The sequence below is a fragment of the Cherax quadricarinatus genome, chromosome 85, assembly GCF_038502225.1.
Source record: "Cherax quadricarinatus isolate ZL_2023a chromosome 85, ASM3850222v1, whole genome shotgun sequence".
Lineage (NCBI taxonomy): Eukaryota > Metazoa > Arthropoda > Malacostraca > Decapoda > Parastacidae > Cherax > Cherax quadricarinatus.
Genome location: NC_091376.1, coordinates 4,502,394 through 4,526,373, shown reverse-complemented (window position 1 = coordinate 4,526,373; position 23,980 = coordinate 4,502,394). Strand labels below are relative to the sequence as shown.

The 23,980-nt window shown below is 39.2% G+C and overlaps 1 protein-coding gene across 18 annotated transcripts in view; it reads left to right on the top strand.

Annotated features, from left to right (window-relative positions):
* The window catches only part of l(1)G0196 (inositol hexakisphosphate and diphosphoinositol-pentakisphosphate kinase), a 1,071,245-nt gene that overhangs the window by 794,380 nt on the left and 252,885 nt on the right, over positions 1 to 23,980 (top strand). For all 18 annotated transcript variants that reach the window (XM_070103279.1, XM_070103273.1, XM_070103280.1 and 15 more), the window contains 2 exons: positions 10,783 to 10,928; positions 12,074 to 12,188. In XM_070103279.1, coding sequence (XP_069959380.1) covers positions 10,783 to 10,928; positions 12,074 to 12,188 — 261 coding nt within the window. The remainder of the gene's footprint in view (positions 1 to 10,782; positions 10,929 to 12,073; positions 12,189 to 23,980) is intronic.

The following is a 23,980-nucleotide window of genomic DNA, read 5'->3' as shown; positions in this document are numbered from 1 at the left end:
CTTCTAGGAAATGTTTTTGTTTTGAGGCAGATGTTCTTGCTTCATCTGTGTTAACCCTTAAACTGTCCAAACATAGATATACGTTTGCACTAGTAGTGCTCCGAACGTAGGTCTACATTTTATTTTTCATTCCTTAATTTTTTTTTTTTTTTAACAAGTCGGCAGTCTCCCACTGAGGCAGGGTGACCCAAAAAGAAAGAAAATCCCCAAAAAGAAAATACTTTCATCATCATTCAACACTTTCACCTCACTCATACATAATCACTGTTTTTGCAGAGGTGCTCATAACACAACAGTTTAGAAGTATATACGTATAAAGATACACAACATATTCCTCCAAACTGCTAATATCCCGAACCCCTCCTTTAGAGTGCAGGCATTGTACTTCCCATTTCCAGGACTCAAGTCCGGCTGTATAAAAATAACCAGTTTCCCTGAATCCCTTCACTAAATATTACCCTGCTCACACTCCAACAGATCGTCAGGTCCCAAATATCATTCGTCTCCATTCACTCCTATTGAACACGCTCATGCACGCCTGCTGGAAGTCCAAGCCCCTCGCCCACAAAACCTCCCTTATACCTTCCTTCCAACCTTTTCGAGGACGACTCCTACCCCACCTTCCTTCTCCTACAGATTTAAATGCTCTCCATGTCATTCTACTTTAATCTATTCTCTCTAAATGACCAAACCACCTCAACAACCCCTCTTCAGCCCTCTGACTAATACTTTTATTAACTCCACACTCCGAATTTTCTGCATAATATTTACACCACACTTTGCCCTTAGACAAAAAATCTCCACTGCCTCCAACCGCCTCCTCGCTGCTGCATTCACAATCCAAGCTTCACACCCATATAAGAGTGTTGGTACTACTGTACTTTCATACATTCCCTTCTTTGCCTCCATAGATAACGTTTTTTGACTCCACATATACCTCAACGCACCACTCACCTTTTTTCCCATATCAGTTCTATGATTAACCTCATCCTTAATAAATCCATCCACCAACACGTCAACTCCAAAGTATCTGAAAACATTCACTTCTTCCATACTCCTCCTCCCCAATTTGATATCCAATTTTTCTTTATCTAAATCATTTGATACCCTCATCACCTTACTCTTTTCTATGTTCACTTTCAACTTTCTACCTTTACACACATTCCCAAACTCATCCACTCACCTTTGCAATTTTTCTTTAGAATCTCCCATAAGCACAGTATCATCAGCAAAAAGTAGCTGTGTCAATTGCCATTTTGTATTTGATTCCCCATAATTTAATCCCACCCCTCTCCTGAACACCCTAGCATTTACTTCTTTTACAACCCCATCTATAAATATATTAAACAACCATGGTGACATTACACATCCCTGTCTAAGACCTACTTTTACCAAGAAGTAGTCTCCCTCTCTTCTACACACCCTAACCTGAGCCTCACTATCCTCATAAAAACTCTTTACAGCATTTAGTAACTTACTACCTATTCCATATACTTACAACATCTGCCACATTGCTCTCCTATCCACTCTATCATATGCCTTTTCTAAATCCATAAATGCAATGAAAACTTCCCTACCTTATCTAAATACTGTTCACATATATGCTTCAATGTAAACACTTGATCTACACATCCCCTATCCACTCTGAAACCTCCTTGCTCATCTGTAATCCTACATTCTGTCTTACCTCTAATTCTTTCAATAATAACCCTACCATACACTTTTCCTGGTTTTTATTATTTATTATTAGCACACTGGCCGATTCCCACCAAGGCAGGGTGGCCCGAAAAAGAAAAACTTTCACCATCATTCACTCCATCACTGTCTTTCCAGAAGGGTGCTTTACACTACAGTTTTTAAACTGCAACATTAACACCCCTCCTTCAGAGTGCAGGCACTGTACTTCCCATCTCCAGGACTCAAGTCCGGCCTGCCGGTTTCCCTGAATCCCTTCATAAATGTTACTTTGCTCACACTCCAACAGCACGTCAAGTACTAAAAACCATTTGTCTCCATTCACTCCTATCAAACACGCTCACGCATGCCTGCTGGAAGTCCAAGCCCCTCGCACACAAAACCTCCTTTACCCCCTCCCTCCAACCTTTCCTAGGCCGACCCCTACCCCGCCTTCCTTCCACTACAGACTGATACACTCTTGAAGTCATTCTGTTTCGCTCCATTCTCTCTACATGTCTGAACCACCTCAACAACCCTTCGTCAGCCCTCTGGACAACAGTTTTGGCAATCCCGCACCTCCTCCTTACTTCCAAACTATGAATTCTCTGCATTATAATCACACCACACATTGCCCTCAGACATGACATCTCCACTGCCTCCAGCCTTCTCCTCGCTGCAACATTCATCACCCATGCTTCACAACCATATAAGAGCGTTGGTAAAACTATACTCTCATACATTCCCCTCTTTGCCTCCAAGGACAAAGTTCTTTGTCTCCACAGACTCCTAAGTGCACCACTCACCCTTTTCCCCTCATCAATTCTATGATTCACCTCATCTTTCATAGACCCATCCGCTGACACGTCCACTCCCAAATATCTGAATACATTCACCTCCTCCATACTCTCTCCCTCCAATCTGATATCCAATCTTTCATCACCTAATCTTTTTGTTATCCTCATAACCTTACTCTTTCCTGTATTCACTTTTAATTTTCTTCTTTTATATACCCTATCAAATTCATCCACCAACCTCTGCAACTTCCCTTCAGAATCTCCCAAGAGCACAGTGTCATCAGCAAAGAGCAACTGTGACAACTCTCCACGCCTCTTGCCAAGACCCTCGCATTTACTTCTCTTACAACCCCATCTATAAATATATTAAACAACCACGGTGACATCACACATCCTTGTCTAAGGCCTACTTTTACTGGGAAATAATCTCCCTCTTTTCTACATACTCTAACTTGAGCCTCACTATCCTTGTAAAAACTCTTCACTGCTTTCAGTAACCTACCTCCTATACCATACACCTGCAACATCTGCCACATTGCTCTCCTATCCACCCTGTCATACGCCTTTTCCAAATCCATAAATGCCACAAAAACCTCTTTAGCCTTATCTAAATACTGCTCACTTATATGTTTCACTGTAAACACCTGGTCCACACACCCCCTACCTTTCCTAAAGCCTCCTTGTTCATCTGCTATCCTATTCTCCGTCCTACTCTTAATTCTTTCAATAATAACTCTACCATACACTTTACCAGGTATACTCAACAGACTTATCCCCCTATAATTTTTGCACTCTCTTTTGTCCCCTTTGCCTTTATACAAAGGAACTATGCATGCTCTCTGCCAATCCCTAGGTACCTTACCCTCTTCCATACATTTATTAAATAATTGCACCAACCACTCCCAAAACTATATCCCCACCTGCTTTTAAGATTTCTATCTTTATTCCATCAATCCCGGCTGCCTTACCCCCTTTCATTTTACCTACTGCCTCACGAACTTCCCCCACACTCACAGCTGGCTCTTCCTCACTCCTACAAGATGTTATTCCTCCTTGCCCTATACACAAAATCATAGTTTCTCTATCCTCATCAACATTTAACAATTCCTTAAAATATTCCTTCCATCTTCCCAATACCTCTAACTCTCCATTTAATAACTCTCCTCTCCTATTTTTAACTGACAAATCCATTTGTTCTCTAGGCTTCCTTAACTTGTTAATCTCACTCCAAAACTTTTTCTTATTTTCAACAAAATTTGTTGATAACATCTCACCTACTCTTATAATATAAAAATGCAAATTAAAATGGTACTTGTAATTGCACTAGGGTCTGATATAGGTTGTTAACAAGATCAAGAGTATAATTAGATTTAAATTGTCAAAATAAAATTCACAAATTAAAGTACCGAAAGAATAATAAGTAAAAAATAAGAATGACAATGACTTGGTTATATACGACATTTTTGTTGTAAACAATTATTGTAAACAAAATTATGATGAAAATATTAGTGTGGTTATTGTGTTGAATACAACGTGTGTACATATATACATTACGCATTACATATATTGGTCTCACAGGAAACAAACGTTACTGGAAAAAAAAATTAGAAAAGAAAAGAAAAAAGGAACAAAATAGTAAAATAAAAAAATGTGATTTTAGGGAAGTTGCAGATGTTGCCACTACCTGGTCATTGAGGGTCAACTTTGCGCCTCTATATCTTGGAAACTACTGATTGGAATTTTTTTTGTTTTATTACCTATGGAAAAATATTATCTTTAATTCTGTAATTTTTTTTTTTTTTTTTTTATTTATTCTTGGACCCTGGCTGTCACTCATGAGATTTGGCCTCTGGACCATGAAAAGGTTAAGAAATTATTAAAAATTAGATAATGAATATTGTGACTGAGAAACACATATTTGATAAAAACATTTGTCTCCTTGGGAAACTATGTCAAGCAATCAACCTACAAACTATTTTCAGGAATACAGCGGAACCCTGAATATCAGCTGTAATCCATTCCAGAAGGTTGGCCTAAATTCGAAATGGCCTAAATTAGAAGCAATATTTCCCACAAGAGTTAATGTAAATATAATTAATCCATTCCAGACACCCAAAAATAATAAAAAAAAAATACATTCTCTAAAGTTTAACTGTAATTTTATGTGTGTATGGAAGACAGGGAGGAGGGGAGAGGGAGAAGGAGAGGATATTGTTTGGAAGGGGACTTCCCCTCCATAATGACTTCAGATAACAAGTCCCTCTCTAGGGTTACTTCCCGTCTTTGTCTTTTAATGGCATTGTGTATGCCACTGTACATGCCACTGTGCTTCTTAAATCTGTTAAACCAGCCTCTGCTGGCCTTAAATTCACTAACATCAACACTAGTTCCAGGCATTTTCTTTACAAGATCCGCATGCAACTGCCTTGCCTTTTCACAAATGATCGTCTCTGAAACACTATCTCCCACTGACTGTTTCGCTGATCCACAACAACAGCAACTTCACCACATCTTCCATTGTTTGTGATCTCTTATTTGTTAACATGTTTACTCCTTTCACCACATCAGCTTCCTTGATTTGTTCTTTCTTTGCCAGGATGGAAGTGATTGTTGATTTGGATTTCCCATACATCCTGGCAAGTTCCAGCACCTGCACACCACTCATATTTTTCAATAACTTCTTTCTTAAATTCCATCATGTTTCTTACTTTCTTTACCAAAGGGCTGGCACTCTGAACTTTCTTTGGGCCCATGGTGGCTTATTTCACAGTCACACTTAATAAACAAACACAAAAACCAATGGAATTTAAGGAGATGTTTGGATGAATGCGTGGAGTATATGCTCATTCACCAAGAGACACAAGGAGACTGATTCACCTCTGCCCAGCGTCCCGGCGGGAGGTGGGCTGACGCATATAATATGGCCAATATATGAGGCACCAGCCGAAATATGGAGCAAAATTTCCACCCAAAAACTGGCCTAAATACGATTCGGCCGATAAATGCAGCAGCCGATATTCGGGGTTCCACTGTACATTAATATCATGAGTAAAAACATTCTGTAATTAAGAGGCAAGATGAGAAAGAGTGAAAATGTAATTATATTGAATGGTTAGTAACAGATGAGAGGAGAGGAGGAAGAGCAAAGCAAGCAGTTAACAGTTTAATAATAATTATGTGTAAGCTCCAAGAGGAAGTGGAAAAGAATTCTTCCTCCGTGAACCATGCTTGTCATAAGAGGCGACTAAAATGCTGGGAGCAAGACGATAGTAGCCCCTTCTCTTTTATAAATTAATAAATTTAAAAAAGAAAAACTTTCGTTTTTCTCTTTAGGTCACCCTGCCTTAGAGGGATATGGCCAGTGTGTTGAAAAAAATGTACTTGTAAGTTGTCAAGTAATATGGATGAGACGAAAAATGTGTTTTGTAACATGGATGAGAAGAAAGATGAATATCGGTTATTATGGATGCAAGGAGAGATGTGTCAATTATCATGGATGAGAGGAGAGATGTGTCAATTATGGATGAGAGATATGTCAGTTTTCATGGATGAGAGGTAAGATATGCCAGTTATCATGAATGAGATGTGTCAATTATCATGGATAAGAGATGTGTCAATTATCATGGATGAGAGGTAAGATGTGTCAGTTATCATGAATGAGAGATGTGTCAGTTATCATGGATGAGATATGTGTCAGTTATCATGGATGAGAGGTAAGATGTGTCAGTTATCATAGATGAGAGATGTGTCAATTATCATGGATAAGAGATGTGTCAATTATCATGGATGAGAGGTAAGACAAGTCAGTTATCATGGATGAGAGGAGAGATGTGTCAGTTATCATGGATGAGACGTAAGATGTGTCCGTTATCATGGATGAGAGGTAAGATGTGTCAGTTATAATGGATGAGAGATGTGTCAGTTATCACAGATGAGAGATGTGTCAGTTATAATGGATGAGAGATGTGTCAGTTATCACAGATGAGAGATGTGTCAGTTATCACAGATGAGAGGTAAGATGTGTCAGTTATCACAGATGAGAGGTAAGATGTGTCAGTTATCACAGATGAGAGGTAAGATGTGTCAGTTATCACAGATGAGAGGTAAGATGTGTCAATTATCACAGATGAGAGGTAAGATGTGTCAGTTATTACAGATGAGAGGTAAGATGTGTCAGTTATCACAGATGAGAGATGTGTCAGTTATTACAGATGAGAGGTAAGATGTGTCAGTTGTCACAGATGAGAGATGTGTCAGTTATCATGGATGAGAGGTAAGATGTGTCAGTTATCACAGATGAGAGGTAAGATGTGTCAGTTATCACAGATGAGAGGTAAGATGTGTCAGTTATCACAGATGAGAGGTAAGATGTGTCAGTTATCACAGATGAGAGATGTGTCAGTTATCACAGATGAGAGGTAAGATGTGTCAGTTATCACAGATGAGAGATGTGTCAGTTATCATGGATGAGAGGTAAGATGTGTCAGTTATCACAGATGAGAGATGTGTCAGTTATCACAGATGAGAGGTAAGATGTGTCAGTTATCACAGATGAGAGATGTGTCAGTTATCACAGATGAGAGATGTGTCAGTTATCACAGATGAGAGGTAAGATGTGTCAGTTATCACAGATGAGAGATGTGTCAGTTATCACAGATGAGAGATGTGTCAGTTATCACAGATGAGAGATGTGTCAGTTATCACAGATGAGAGGTAAGATGTGTCAGTTATCACAGATGAGAGGTAAGATGTGTCAGTTATCATGGATGAGAGATGTGTCAGTTATCACAGATGTGTCAGTTATCACAGATGAGAGATTTGTCAGTTATCACAGATGAGAGGTAAGATGTGTCAGTTATCACAGATGAGAGGTAAGATGTGTCAGTTATCACAGATGAGAGAAGATGTGTCAGTTATCACAGATGAGAGATGTGTCAGTTATCACAGATGTGTCAGTTATCACAGATGAGAGATTTGTCAGTTATCACAGATGAGAGGTAAGATGTGTCAGTTATCACAGATGAGAGGTAAGATGTGTCAGTTATCACAGATGAGAGGTAAGATGTGTCAGTTATCACAGATGAGAGATGTGTCAGTTATCACAGATGAGAGGTAAGATGTGTCAGTTATCACAGATGAGAGGTAAGATGTGTCAGTTATCACAGATGAGAGGTAAGATGTGTCAGTTATCACAGATGAGAGATGTGTCAGTTATCACAGATGAGAGGTAAGATGTGTCAGTTATCACAGATGAAAGATGTGTCAGTTATCACAGATGAGAGGTAAGATGTGTCAGTTATCACAGATGAGAGGTAAGATGTGTCAGTTATCACAGATGAGAGGTAAGATGTGTCAGTTATCATGGATGAGAGGTAAGATGTGTCAGTTATCACAGATGAGAGATGTGTCAGTTATCACAGATGAGAGGTAAGATGTGTCAGTTATCATGGATGAGAGGTAAGATGTGTCAGTTATCACAGATGAGAGATGTGTCAGTTATCACAGATGAGAGGTAAGATGTGTCAGTTATCACAGATGAGAGGTAAGATGTGTCAGTTATTACAGATGAGAGGTAAGATGTGTCAGTTATCACAGATGAGAGGTAAGATGTGTCAGTTATCACAGATGAGAGAGTAAGATGTGTCAGTTATCACAGATGAGAGGTAAGATGTGTCAGTTATCACAGATGAGAGGTGTCAGTTATCACAGATGAGAGATGTGATGAGAGGTAAGATGTGTCAGTTATCACAGATGAGAGGTAAGATGTGTCAGTTATCACAGATGAGAGATGTGTCAGTTATTACAGATGAGAGGTAAGATGTGTCAGTTATTACAGATGAGAGGTAAGATGTGTCAGTTATCACAGATGAGAGGTAAGATGTGTCAGTTATCACAGATGAGAGGTAAGATGTGTCAGTTATCACAGATGAGAGGTATGTGTCAGTTATTACAGATGAGAGGTAAGATGTGTCAGTTATTACAGATGAGAGGTAAGATGTGTCAGTTATCACAGATGAGAGGTAAGATGTGTCAGTTATCACAGATGAGAGGTAAGATGTGTCAGTTATTACAGATGAGAGGTAAGATGTGTCAGTTATCACAGATGAGAGGTAAGATGTGTCAGTTATCACAGATGAGAGGTAAGATGTGTCAGTTATCACAGATGAGAGGTAAGATGTGTCAGTTATCACAGATGAGAGGTAAGATGTGTCAGTTATTACAGATGAGAGGTAAGATGTGTCAGTTATCACAGATGAGAGATGTGTCAGTTATCACAGATGAGAGGTAAGATGTGTCAGTTATCACAGATGAGAGATGTGTCAGTTATCACAGATGAGAGGTAAGATGTGTCAGTTATCACAGATGAGAGGTAAGATGTGTCAGTTATCACAGATGAGAGGTAAGATGTGTCAGTTATCACAGATGAGAGGTAAGATGTGTCAGTTATCACAGATGAGAGGTAAGATGTGTCAGTTATCACAGATGAGAGGTAAGATGTGTCAGTTATCACAGATGAGAGGTAAGATGTGTCAGTTATCACAGATGAGAGATGTGTCAGTTATCACAGATGAGAGGTAAGATGTGTCAGTTATCACAGATGAGAGGTAAGATGTGTCAGTTATCACAGATGAGAGGTAAGATGTGTCAGTTATCACAGATGAGAGATGTGTCAGTTATTACAGATGAGAGGTAAGATGTGTCAGTTATCACAGATGAGAGGTAAGATGTGTCAGTTATCACAGATGAGAGATGTGTCAGTTATTACAGATGAGAGGTAAGATGTGTCAGTTATTACAGATGAGAGGTAAGATGTGTCAGTTATTACAGATGAGAGGTAAGATGTGTCAGTTATTACAGATGAGAGGTAAGATGTGTCAGTTATCACAGATGAGAGGTAAGATGTGTCAGTTATTACAGATGAGAGGTAAGATGTGTCAGTTATTACAGATGAGAGGTAAGATGTGTCAGTTATCACAGATGAGAGATGTGTCAGTTATTACAGATGAGAGGTAAGATGTGTCAGTTATTACAGATGAGAGGTAAGATGTGTCAGTTATTACAGATGAGATGTAAGATGTGTCAGTTATTACAGATGAGAGGTAAGATGTGTCAGTTATCACAGATGAGAGGTAAGATGTGTCAGTTATCACAGATGAGAGGTAAGATGTGTCAGTTATCACAGATGAGAGGTAAGATGTGTCAGTTATCACAGATGAGAGATGTGTCAGTTATTACAGATGAGAGGTAAGATGTGTCAGTTATTACAGATGAGAGGTAAGATGTGTCAGTTATTACAGATGAGAGGTAAGATGTGTCAGTTATTACAGATGAGAGGTAAGATGTGTCAGTTATCACAGATGAGAGGTAAGATGTGTCAGTTATCACAGATGAGAGGTAAGATGTGTCAGTTTTCACAGATGAGAGATGTGTCAGTTATCACAGATGAGAGGTAAGGTGTGTCAGTTATCACAGATGAGAGGTAAGATGTGTCAGTTATCACAGATGAGAGGTAAGATGTGTCAGTTATTACAGATGAGAGGTAAGATGTGTCAGTTATCACAGATGAGAGATGTGTCAGTTATTACAGATGAGAGGTAAGATGTGTCAGTTATCACAGATGAGAGGTAAGATGTGTCAGTTATCACAGATGAGAGGTAAGATGTGTCAGTTATCACAGATGAGAGGTAAGATGTGTCAGTTATCACAGATGAGAGGTAAGATGTGTCAGTTATCACAGATGAGAGGTAAGATGTACATTACAGTAAAAGTTCTAATAATTTTTTTTTTTTTTATTATCACACCGGCCGATTCCCACCAAGGCAGGGTGGCCCGAAAAAGAAAAACTTTCACCATCATTCACTCCATCACTGTCTTGCCAGAAGGGTGCTTTACACTACAGTTTTTAAACTGCAACATTAACACCCCTCCTTCAGAGTGCAGGCACTGTACTTCCCATCTCCAGGACTCAAGTCCGGCCTGCCGGTTTCCCTGAATCCCTTCATAACAGTGTTCATTTGTGACAAATTTCAAGAGCTTATATATAGGAAAAATAAAGAATGAATATGTTACAAAGGTCATATTAAGCTGAGAGTTTCTTATTTTTCTTTAAAACACTGGCTGTCTCCCACTAAGGTAGGGTGGCCCTTAATTTAATTTTTAAATAGGTTCTAAAATATAAAAGACAAAATTAAATTAGCAAGTAAGAAAGTAAATACAGAATGTAAGTATTGACATTCATCACTTCAATATTTGACAGTATGTAAGTAATGATATTTGTCACTTCAGTATTTAAATGTTACATTAATTACAGGAATATGGGATGACACCACAAGAGAAAATGGCTATTGGACAAGGCATTTGTACACCACTGTTGAAGAAGATCCGTGCTGACCTCCAACGAAACATCGAAGAAAGTGAGGAAAATGCTGGAGAGAGCATTAACAGGTTAAATCCCATGTGAGTATTATCTCTGGGCATAGTATTTTATTAATAAATAATTCCCGACCACCCCTATTATGTCTCTCACTCTTACCCTTCTTCCATCACCCCTTCCATCCCTCCCTCCCTCCCCCTCGTATAAAAAATGACTGAATTGTGAACTGCAGTGATAGATGGATGACTGAATTTAGTGTTCCCTTTATTTGGGTCTTCCTGTCTTGGTGGGATACAGCCATTAAAGAATAGAAATGTGAGAAAATGAAATAGAAATGTGAGAAAATAGAGTAGAAATGTGAGACAGAATGGAATAGGAATGTGAGACAGTCAAAGAGAAATGTGAGAAGGTGGAAGAGAAATGTGAGGAAAAATGAAATAGAAATGTGAGAAAGTGTAATAAAAATGCTAGACAGTGAAAGAGGAATGTGTGAAAATGGAAGAGAAATGTGAGAGCGAGTGTAAGGTGTTGGGAGCAGTAAGAGAATTAAATACTATGTTATTTTGTTTTATAATCAATCATCTATTGTTGTTGTGGTGTCTATAGTTCCGTGGTTATCGTGATCGGGGACTTGAGAGAAGTACAGTGTTATTATTGCTGCTTTTCATTACCCCCTACAACCATGACAGTAGTGACAAGGATGGGATGGGTGTATATGCTGTGGAGGATAAAGTGTTTTCTATGATGGTTGAACATTTTGGCTTTGTAATTAATCAGAAACAAGTTCCTTTTGAGACTGACATTGGGACATCCATCTCAACATTATCTAAAGACTGGGTCGAGGCATTGAAAGGGCACATTGAACTGTGGTCTAGGAAGGTAACTCCATACGATAATTGGAAAATAAACCTTTTAGGAAAGGATGTTTTGCTGGTAAGCTATAATAACTTAGAGGTATCACAAGTGTTCTGTGTAGTGAAGTCAAATAATAATAACTTGTTTGGAAAAGACCTTGCTGGGTTAGATGAGTCTACCAAAATTAACAAACTAGACAGTGCTGAAGAAATTTTAGATCATTTTAAAGTAGATTCTAGTAATAGAAATGTGAGAAAGTGAAATAAAAATGTGAGAAAGTGGAATAGGAATGTGAGAAAGTGGAATAACTGTGTTCATTTTCTTATATTGTTTGATAATATTGTATTAAAAATAACTTTAATCAACATTACAGATATTCTCACGGAGTGAGCAGTCCAAGTCGTCATGTGCGCACAAGACTGTACTTCACCAGTGAGAGTCACATACACTCACTTCTCACTGTCTTGCGCTTCGGCGGACTTATTGATGTGAGCTATTCATTACTGATGTATTTATAGGTTATTAATTTCTGATGTAGTTATAGGTTATTAATGTGAGTTATTGATTACTGATGTAGTTATAGGTTATTAATGTGAGTTATTGATTACTGATGTAGTTATAGGTTATTAACCCTTTCAGGGTCCAGAGGCAACATTTCAAGGGGTGCCCCAGTGTCCAAGAAATTTAAAAAAAAAAAAAAAACTTACAGAATTAAAGATAATAAAATTTGTGAAGGTAATAAAACAAAACAAAAATTCTGATCAGTACTTACCGAGATATAGAGGCAGGAAGTTGACCCAAAGTGACCGGGTGGCGGCAACATCAGCGACTTCCGCAAAATCGCATTTCTTTATTTTACGTTTTATATACTAGTTTTTTCTTTTCTTTTCTAATTTTTTTTCTTTTTCAAGTAACCTTTGTGGCCTGTGAGACCAATACTGTATATAATGTAAATATATACAGTCACCCTAGGTAGTAGGTTGGTAGACAGCAACCACCCAGGGAGGTACTACCGTCCTGCCAAGTGAGTGTAAAACGAAAGCCTGTAATTGTTTTACATGATGGTAGGATTGCTGGTGTCCTTTTTTCTGTCTCATGAACATGCAAGATTTCAGGTACGTCTTGCTACTTCTACTTACACTTAGGTCACACTACACATACATGTACAAGCGTATATATAGATACCCCTCTGGGTTTTCTTCTATTTTCTTTCTAGTTCTTGTTCTTGTTTATTTCCTCTTATCTCCATGGGGAAGTGGAACAGAATTCTGCCTCCGTAAGCCATGCGTGTTGTAAGAGGCGACTAAAATGCCGGGAGCAAGGGGCTAGTAACCCCTTCTCCTGTATATATTACTAAATTTGAAAGGAGAGACTTTCGTTTTCCCTTTTGGGCCACCCCGCCTCGGTGGGATACGGCCAGTGTGTTGAAAGAAAAGATATACACTTACTGTATTGAACACAGTAACTGCACTAAAGTTGTTATAATATTGTTTACCAGTATTGTTTACAATAATAAACATGCACAAATGTTGTATAATCCTAATGTTCTATTATATATTTACATATGTACAGTTCTCCATGGGAAAGTGGAACAGAATTCTTCCTCTGTAAGCCATGTGTGTTGTAAGAGGCGACTAAAATACCGGGAGCAAGGGGCTAGTAACCCCTTCTCCCGTATAAATTACTAAATTTAAAAAGAGGAACTTTCGTTTTTCTTTTTGGGCCACCCTGCCTTGGTGGGATACGACCGGTTTGTTGAAAAAAAATATATATGTACAGTCACTGGACATGTTTCTAGAACTGGTGCAGCCTGTGGAAGTCCTTGAAACCAGGTACCATGCACAGAGGTACCTTACATTCCTCGCACGTAAACCGTGTCTTTGTGTCTTTGTTTCTGTCATTTTGTTTGTGTACAGACAACACATGTCTTTGAGCAAATTTCTTCTAAGTTGCAGGAAGCTGTATTATGAAGTGATCATCTTCCCCCCTCAAACGCTTAGGTATTTCCTGAGGAGTTCGAGGACAGTTTTGTATAGCAGGTGTTGTTACTTGTTACTTCATTATGAGTTGTCTGACAACAAACAAACAAAATTCACCATACGGTGGTCTGCTGCTGGTCTTTATTTGGTACATATTGTATGCATTGAGCATTGAAATGTCCATGAGATGGAAGAAAAGTTTCTTGTACCACTTGTAACTCTTACGAACACAATCAACAAAACCAATCTGCATGTCACATTTGTCAACTAAACACGTGTTTTGTGTATAATCAATCACTGTCACTGGTTTTCAGATACATTCATTAGTGTCACTATCAACTTTGCCACTGTCTTTCATTTCGTTAGGGTGAATGGTTGTCAACAATGTGACATCTCGTTTGTCATGCTACCGTAATGCCATGATGTCATTGGCAGTAAACACCTGTATCTCACCAGCACGAGTGCCTGCGTTGAACCTGGGCATATGTTTACGATTAGAGTGCACTGTGCCACACACATTTGTCATGTTCACTTGCAAGAAATCACTGAGTAAAGGGCTTGTGTACCCATTATCAGTATATAATGTATACCCCTTACCAAGATAAGGTGCCATCATGCTTCTCACTACATCACCTGAGATACCCAATAACATCCTGGTATCTTTCAATGTTTTACTTCCCATGTATACAGTAATATCCAATACCAGGCCACTGTCACAGTCACAGAGTACAAACAGTTTTATACCAAAGCGTTTCCTCTTGCTCGGTATATACTGCTTGAACGACAGTCTGCCTTTGAACAAAATCAAAGACTCGTCAATTACAAGATTCTTGAATGGATAAAAGTACATGATGAACTTTTCTTTCAGATACATAAATAATTTCTAATCTTGTATAACCTGTCACTTCTGTGAGGCCTGGTTTTGTCAGAGAAGTGCAACATACATAACAGTAAGATAAACCTGTTCACTGGGATGATTTCACTGAAGGCCGGGGTACAAATTAGCCGATCTGTGGACCAGTATGATTTTATATTATGCTTATAAACATGAGGCATAAGCATTATTGTTGCAAAAAGCAAATACATTTCAGCCACAGTTGTCTCTTTCCACCAGTGTAGTCTTGACTGTGGTGATATGATCATATTTGTCATTCAAATTCAAATTCAAATTCAAAATTTATTCTCTATAAGGATTACAATGCTGAGTTTACAGAATTTGGTTATTGTGTGGTTTACATGTAGTAAAATAATAATTACAGAGTGTACCACTAGAACTCCTAGCATGGCTAGGCATTTCGGGCAGACTTAAATTAAATCTTAAGTTTAAAATATTACAAAATTATGAGGTTAGTTGGTATTATGGCTAAGTGACTAAATACTAGTTTGTGAGTTTAGCAATGTGAATGCTTTTGTTTTGGCACTATACATAGTTTCAGTATTGGAGTATCACAGGCCAACTTATGACTAGTTAAGATTCATTATTTTGAGATTGAGATTGATATTTCTGTTTATGGTCAAATGGGTGAGTGAGTGTAAGTGTTAACCACCAGGTGGTATTTGTGTAATTAGTTGACAGGGTGTATCAGGGAGATAAAATGTTTTCTGATGGTAGTTTTGAAGGTGATGAATGTGTCTGCAGTTTTAGAATTTTCAGGTAGGGTGTTCCAGATTTTAGGGCCTTTGACATACATTGAATTTTTGTAAAGGTTTAGTCGGACATGGGGAATGTCATAGAGATGTTTGTGTCTGGTGTTGTGCCTGTGGGCTCTGTCGCAACTATCAAGAAAGCGTTTTAGGTCAAGGTTAATATTGGAATTTAAGGTCCTGTAGATGTAGATTGCACAGTAGTAAGTGTGGATGTACTGAACAGGGAGTAAGTTTAGATCTATGAAGAGTGGGGGGGTGTGTTGCCAGGGATGGGATTTAGTGATTATTCTTACTGCGGCTTTTTGTTGGGTTATTATTGGCTTTAGGTGTGTTGCTGCAGTTGAACCCCAAGCACAGATAGCATAGGTGAGGTATGGATATATAAGTGAATGGTATAGTGTGAGAAGGGCAGTTTGCGGCACGTAGTATCGTATCTTGGAGAGGATCCCAACCGTTTTGGATACTTTTTTGGTTATGTGTTGGATATGGGTGCTGAAGTTCAGGTTGTTGTCAAGGTATAGGCCTAGGAATTTGCCCTCATTATGCCTGGCAATTAGAGTGTTGTCGATCTTAATGTTAATTTGCCCATCTCCTGCTCTGCTACCAAACATAATGTAGTAGGTTTTGTCAGTGTTAAGCGTAAGTTTATTGGCTGTCATCCAAGTCGATATTTTGATCAGCTCCTCATTAACAATGGTGTTGAGGGTGGCAAGATTAGGGTGAGAGATGACATAAGTCGTGTCGTCAGCAAAGAGAATGGGGTTCAGGTGTTGAGATACGTTTGGAAGATCATTGATGTATATGAGGAAGAGCAGGGGACCAAGGACACTTCCCTGCGGAACTCCAGTATCAAGTGGCTGTGTTGTTGATGCTGTGTCTTTAATGGTGACATACTGATACCTATTAGTAAGGTAAGATTTGAAATATGCAAGCGCATGGCCTCTTATACCATAATGGTCAAGTTTGTGGAGTAGGATGCCGTGGTCTACTGTGTCAAAAGCTTTTCTTAGGTCAATAAAAATTCCTAGTGGATATTCCTTATTTTCCAATGCTGTGTAAAGCAGATCTAGCATTTTTATGATTGCATCGTTAGTGCTTTTATTTTTCCTGAATCCAAATTGGCAGGGGTTGAGTATGTTTTGTGCCGTAATAAATTAATATAGTCTCCTGTGCACGAGTTTCTCAAAGATTTTGGATAGCAATGGTAAGTTTGATATTGGCCTATAGTTGTTTAAATCTGTAGGGTCACCACCTTTATGTATTGGTGTAACCCTTGCCGTCTTGAGTAGTTTCGGGAAGGTGCTAGTTTCTAGTGACTTGTTAAAAAGTAATGAGATAGCATGCGAGAGGACATGGGCCGCTCTCTTGTACAATAATGGTGGGACATGAGACAGATTCCCTGAGTTATTTTTAAGTGACTTTATAATCTCGGTGACTTCCATGGGCTCAGATGGAGCAAGATAGAAGGAATTTGGGAAATTCCCATCTAGGTAGTCCCCAGCATGGGCATTGGTGCGTGGGATTTTATTGGCGAGATTAGAACCTATGGTTGAGAAGAAGTCGTTTATCTTGTTAGCTGTGTCAGTGGGATGCAGTGGTGTTTCATTAGGTTTAGTTAGGGCAGTATTCTTGGTTTTTTTCAGTTTGTGGGTCCCTAGAATCTGAGAGAGTGTTTTCCAGGTCTTTTTTATATCTCCTCTTGTGTCAGTGAATCTACTGGAGTAGTATAGTTGTTTGGCTTTCTTTATTACTTTGGTGAGGACTGATGAATAGTGTTTAAGAATATCTTTGTGTATTAAGCCCTGTCTATATTGCTTTTTATATTGGTGTTTCTTATCAATGGATTTCAGAATGGTGCTGGTTAGCCATGGGCAACTAAGCCGTTTGTTTGTGATGTTTCGTTTTTATAGGACAATGTTTGTTGTATAGTCTAAGTAATTTGTTAAGAAAAATGTCTGTCCAGTCATCAATACCATTGGCCTTGGAGAATTCTGTAGGCCAGTCAACAGTCTCAAGGTCAGCTGTGAACTTCCTTATTGAAGCCTCATCATGGAGTCTAAATGAAACTTTGTTGTATTCAAGTGGTGGTTTACTAATGTTTGTCAAGAGGAAGGTAGGGTAGTGGTCTGTAGTGCTATCTGTGATTATCCCTGATTTAAGGGGGGCTAGTATATTGGTCCATATGTTGTCTATTATGGTTGCACTTGTTTAGGTGTACTCAAAATACTTGTTACTTTACCTGACAATAATTTCCATCAAGGGCCAGTCAAAGAATAGTTCAAAGAATTTCAGTTCATTTGCAGTGTTTCCAAGGGAACAAGCTGGTAGGATTCCACTTTGAGAGTCATCAAACTGATGGGGATTGGGAACAAAATTGCGATTTTGCTGCCAATCCCAGATGTGGTTTGCTGGTGGATACTGGACATCATTAGCTGGTTGTGGTTGTAGTTGTAGTTGTGGTGTGGTGGTGGATGACGCTCCACTTTGTCCTTGAGCTGAGGAGTCAGAGGCGTGGGTCCCAGCTTGGGCTGGTGAGTCATGCATGGCCTTGGCACTACCATCACCACCAATGTCACCACCTACTGATGCCTGTGGTCTATCCATGCCAAGTGTAGCCACATCATCCTCTCTTTCACTATTTCTGGTGTAGGGCCATGGGATGCACTCCGTCCCCTGGGCAGTGCATTGGAACACTACCCAAGCACATGCAGCAGCGTATATACTGACGCTTCGCTGATGAATATGATTCATCACTGTCACTACTTGAATCATCATCAAGAGCAATAAAACATCACTATCATCATCATTACTGAAGTCTGAGGCCTGGCCATGCGAAAATATTAGTTTTCTCTTGTGACAAGGTGTTGCGAATAAGAAATTTTATAAAGAACTTCAGAATGTGGTCTGTTACTATTTTTTCTTATGCAACAAGATTTTGGATCCAAGTTATTTAAAGGTATTTTAGAGTCTAGGGGAAATAATTTCAACTGGGAAACTCCATAGAATAATATTCAAATTTATTAAAGTATTTAAATACAATACTTTATCTTCTCTCTGTAGTTAATGTAACTTAATACTTTGTACAATAAATTTACAATATACCTTTAGTTCAAAATCATGGAAATATCACATTAATAGGGAAGATTAATTTTTCTTCCTGTAATTAAGTCTTCACTAATATTTACGTCTTTGTCTTAACAAGACTGTGTTAACTCAAACTACAAAATATACAAGATTCAACAAGACCTTTGAATCCGGCCGTAAAGTAAGTAGACAGCAAGAGTTTGTCTGAGAAGACGTATCTCTATGGATTACTGAACTGACCAAGAATATAAATATCAAAAGAATCTTTCAGAGCAATGAGGAACAAACTGAGTCAGCTCTAGAGTCTAATTCTCAAACCCATTCAAACTGTACACCGTAAGAGAGCCAATATACGATCAGTTGTCAAGGCTAGAGCAGGGAGCGGACTGACTACCTGCCAGTCTGTTGACTTGTTGTCAGGTTGGATCACCTGACCCAAACGTCAGTCAGCCGGACATAAACAATTGAACAATTCACCGGATGGTTCCGAGACTTACGCTCTATATACATAAGAAATCCTACCTAACAATAATAATAATAATAAAATAGAGACAATACCATGGTATTTTTTATATATTTTAACAGATAATAATATAACGCCGAAAGTCTCTATTCTAGCTATAAATGGGGACTTTCGCGCTATAATATTAAGTGATGATCATATTCTCTTACAATAGTTAAATATCAAAGGATAACCAATCTCCAAGATATAACACAAGGTACAACTGAACGTGACTGAGACGAGCCCACACCAGAGGTAGAAGGTTGAGGATCGTCAGGATTTTCTGCACTATTTTCGATATCCTGGGTCATTGCTTTTGGTCACTAATCGATCAAAGCCATAGAATTCTTCTTCTTTTCCACTTCCATCAAGAGTCAGAACTATCAGTTAGGAAGAAGAGAGTCCCAATTCGCCTTGGAGTGAGAACTGCCTTGTGGCGAGGCATGGTGAACAAAGCTTACTGAGGTGGCGTTCCCACAATGCCATGTAGGCACCTACAATTTTTGTTTATGGCGCGCACACACCACACAGACCCGTTCTCTCAGATGTAAGCCTACCAGCCTTCTCGCGCTAAATTTGACGCTGCTAGAATTTTGGCGTAGATCAACGGTTTGGACCCTCAACGTAAAGCCATAGATCTACGGCACGAACCCTGAAAGGGTTAATGTGAGTTAATGATTACTGATGTAGTTATAGGTTATTTATGTGAGTTATTGATTATTGATGTAGTTATAGGTTATTGGTGTGAGTTATTGATTACTGATGTAGTTATAGGTTATTAACCCTTTCAGGGTCGACAGGCCCTCTCCCAAACTTGTTCTCAGGGTCGAAAAATATTCAAAAAAAAAGAAAAATTCCTATGCAAAGATAGAGTTTATTTTCTCTAAATTTTATAGGCTAAGAAAAAAATTTTTGCCATCAATACTTACCGAGATATGGAGGTGTGAAGTTGACAGAAATTGAACCGCATATGGCAACATCGCTGACTACTGGTCACCCGGTAATCATTTATTTTGTTTTTTCTACCTTTTTCTATTATTTTTTAATATTTTTTCTTTTCAAGTAACTTTTATGGCCTGTGAGACCAACATGAGGACCATTTTGTAAATACATATTCACTCTTTCTGTACTACACAATCACTGCACAAACACTGTTGTCATTATGATAAATTAGACACACGTGCAACTTTTGGGTATCTTTATTGAGGAAACGTTTCGCCACACAGTGGCTTCGTCAGTCCATACAAAGGAGAAACGTGAAGAACAGGAGGAGAATGAGGTAATCAGTCCCTCAACCTTGAGTTGATGTGGTCATTCCATCAATCTTGAATAGAATACAGCATATCTGCGGAGAAGTAGCTTATATACCGTAGGCAGGAGAGGTGCAGCAGTCGTAGGTGGTGTCGCATTTGTCCAGTGTGGAAGTTAGTCATGCTCAAGGTTGAGGGACTGATTACCTCATTCTCCTCCTGTTCATCACGTTTGTCCTTTGTATGGACTGATGAAGCCACTGAGTGGCGAAACGTTTCCTCAATAAAGATACCCAAGAGTTGCACATGTGTCTAATTTATCAACGTGTCGGTTCTCTGAACCATTCATCTACACTGTTGTCATTATACTGTTTACAAAACATGTTTACACAAACGAACAAAAAATGTTGTTTATTACAATTTTTCTATATTATATATACATATATACAGTCACTGGACATGTTCTTAGAAGTTCTGCAGCTTGTGGAAGTCTTTGAAACATGGTGTCATGCACAATGGTGTTTTACACTCCTCACACATAAAATGAGTGTCTCTGTGTTGTTGTGGGCATTTTTTTGTATGTGCACAGACGTAACACCTATTCTGAGCCTTTTTCTTGAAAGCAGTTGCACGCAGTTTCATTAGGGAGTGATCACCAGGCCTCAGACGAGAAGGTAGTAGTTGATAATTTCGTGGGATTTTTTTCTATTGCAGGTGTTGTTCCTTGGTACTTGATTATTATTTGTCTGATGACAGACAAACAAAATTCACCATATGGTGGTTAGTTTCTGGTCCTCATCTTATACATATTATAAGCATTAAGCATGGAAATGTCCAGAATATGGAAAAAGAGTTTTATGTACCACTTATAACTCTTGTGAACACAATCAGCAAACCCAATCTGCATGTCACATTTGTCCACTCAGTGCATATTGAGGGTGTAGTCCCGGGGTATTCATTGTGCAGCTTGTGAGCCGCCAATAACAACATATGCAGGCTAATATTACCATGTCTAATTTTTCTCATTTACTATATTTCACTAGCAGCTCAGTACTACTTAATTTAGTTGAGTTACGCTAACTTGCAGTAGCTGTGGCTCTCTCAATCAATGTGTTTAACCGAAGTGGCTCTCTTGCAAAAATTAGTGAATAACACTGGTGTAGTCCATCACAGCTGCAGGTTTTAGAATGGGTTCATTGCTCTCTCTATGCTGCCTGTCAGTGTCTGCCATTTCATTAGGGTGAACTGATGACGACAGTGTGACATCTCGTTTGTCGTGCCACCAAAATGCCATGATGTCATTGGCAGCAAGCGCCTGCACCTCACCTCTACAAGTGCCAGCGTCGAACCTAGGCATATGTTTATGATTTCCATGCACTGTGCCACACACATCTGTCATGTTCACTCACAAGAAATCACTGAGTAAGGGGCTTGTGTACCAGTTATTAGTATATAACATATGCCCCTTACCAAGATATGGTTCCATCATTGTTCTAACCACATTACCAGAGATAATAATAATAATAATAATTATTTTTTATTTTTTTTTATTATCACACCGGCCGATTCCCACCAAGGCAGGGTGGCCCGAAAAAGAAAAACTTTCACCATCATTCACTCCATCACTGTCTTGCCAGAAGGGTGCTTTACACTACAGTTTTTAAACTGCAACATTAACACCCCTCCTTCAGAGTGCAGGCACTGTACTTCCCATCTCCAGGACTCAAGTCCGGCCTGCCGGTTTCCCTGAATCCCTTCATAAATGTTACTTTGCTCACACTCCAACAGCACGTCAAGTATTAAAAACCATTTGTCTCCATTCACTCCTATCAAACACGCTCACGCATGCCTGCTGGAAGTCCAAGCCCCTCGCACACAAAACCTCCTTTACCCCCTCCCTCCAACCCTTCCTAGGCCGACCCCTACCCCGCCTTCCTTCCACTACAGACTGATACACTCTTGAAGTCATTCTGTTTCGCTCCATTCTCTCTACATGTCCGAACCACCTCAACAACCCTTCCTCAGCCCTTTGGACAACAGTTTTGGTAATCCCGCACCTCCTCCTAACTTCCAAACTACGAATTCTCTGCATTATATTCACACCACACATTGCCCTCAGACATGACATCTCCACTGCCTCCAGCCTTCTCCTCGCTGCAACATTCATCACCCACGTTTCACACCCATATAAGAGCGTTGGTAAAACTATACTCTCATACATTCCCCTCTTTGCCTCCAAGGACAAAGTTCTTTGTTTCCACAGACTCCTAAGTGCACCACTCACTCTTTTTCCCTCATCAATTCTATGATTCACCTCATCTTTCATAGACCCATCCGCTGACACGTCCACTCCCAAATATCTGAATACGTTCACCTCCTCCATACTCTCTCCCTCCAATCTGATATTCAATCTTTCATCACCTAATCTTTTTGTTATCCTCATAACCTTACTCTTTCCTGTATTCACCTTTAATTTTCTTCTTTTGCACACCCTACCAAATTCATCCACCAATCTCTGCAACTTCTCTTCAGAATCTCCCAAGAGCACAGTGTCATCAGCAAAGAGCAGCTGTGACAACTCCCACTTTGTGTGTGATTCTTTATCTTTTAACTCCACGCCTCTTGCCAAAACCCTCGCATTTACTTCTTTTACAACCCCATCTATAAATATATTAAACAACCACGGTGACATCACACATCCTTGTCTAAGGCCTACTTTTACTGGGAAAAAATTTCCCTCTTTCCTACATACTCTAACTTGAGCCTCACTATCCTCGTAAAAACTCTTCACTGCTTTCAGTAACCTACCTCCTACACCATACACTTGCAACATCTGCCACATTGCCCCCCTATCCACCCTGTCATACGCCTTTTCCAAATCCATAAATGCCACAAAGACCTCTTTAGCCTTATCTAAATACTGTTCACTTATATGTTTCACTGTAAACACCTGGTCCACACACCCCCTACCTTTCCTAAAGCCTCCTTGTTCATCTGCTATCCTATTCTCCGTCTTACTCTTAATTCTTTCAATTATAACTCTACCATACACTTTACCAGGTACACTCAACAGACTTATCCCCCTATAATTTTTGCACTCTCTTTTATCCCCTTTGCCTTTATACAAAGGAACTATGCATGCTCTCTGCCAATCCCTAGGTACCTTACCCTCTTCCATACATTTATTAAATAATTGCACCAACCACTCCAAAACTATATCCCCACCTGCTTTTAACATTTCTATCTTTATCCCATCAATCCCGGCTGCCTTACCCCCTTTCATTTTACCTACTGCCTCACGAACTTCCCCCACACTCACAACTGGCTCTTCCTCACTCCTACAAGATGTTATTCCTCCTTGCCCTATACACGAAATCACAGCTTCCCTATCTTCATCAACATTTAACAATTCCTCAAAATATTCCTTCCATCTTCCCAATACCTCTAACTCTCCATTTAATAACTCTCCTCTCCTATTTTTAACTGACAAATCCATTTGTTCTCTAGGCTTTCTTAACTTGTTAATCTCACTCCAAAACTTTTTCTTATTTTCAACAAAATTTGTTGATAACATCTCACCCACTCTCTCATTTGCTCTCTTTTTACATTGCTTCACCACTCTCTTAACTTCTCTCTTTTTCTCCATATACTCTTCCCTCCTTGCATCACTTCTACTTTGTAAAAACTTCTCATATGCTAACTTTTTCTCCCTTACTACTCTCTTTACATCATCATTCCACCAATCGCTCCTCTTCCCTCCTGCACCCACTTTCCTGTAACCACAAACTTCTGCTGAACACTCTAACACTACATTTTTA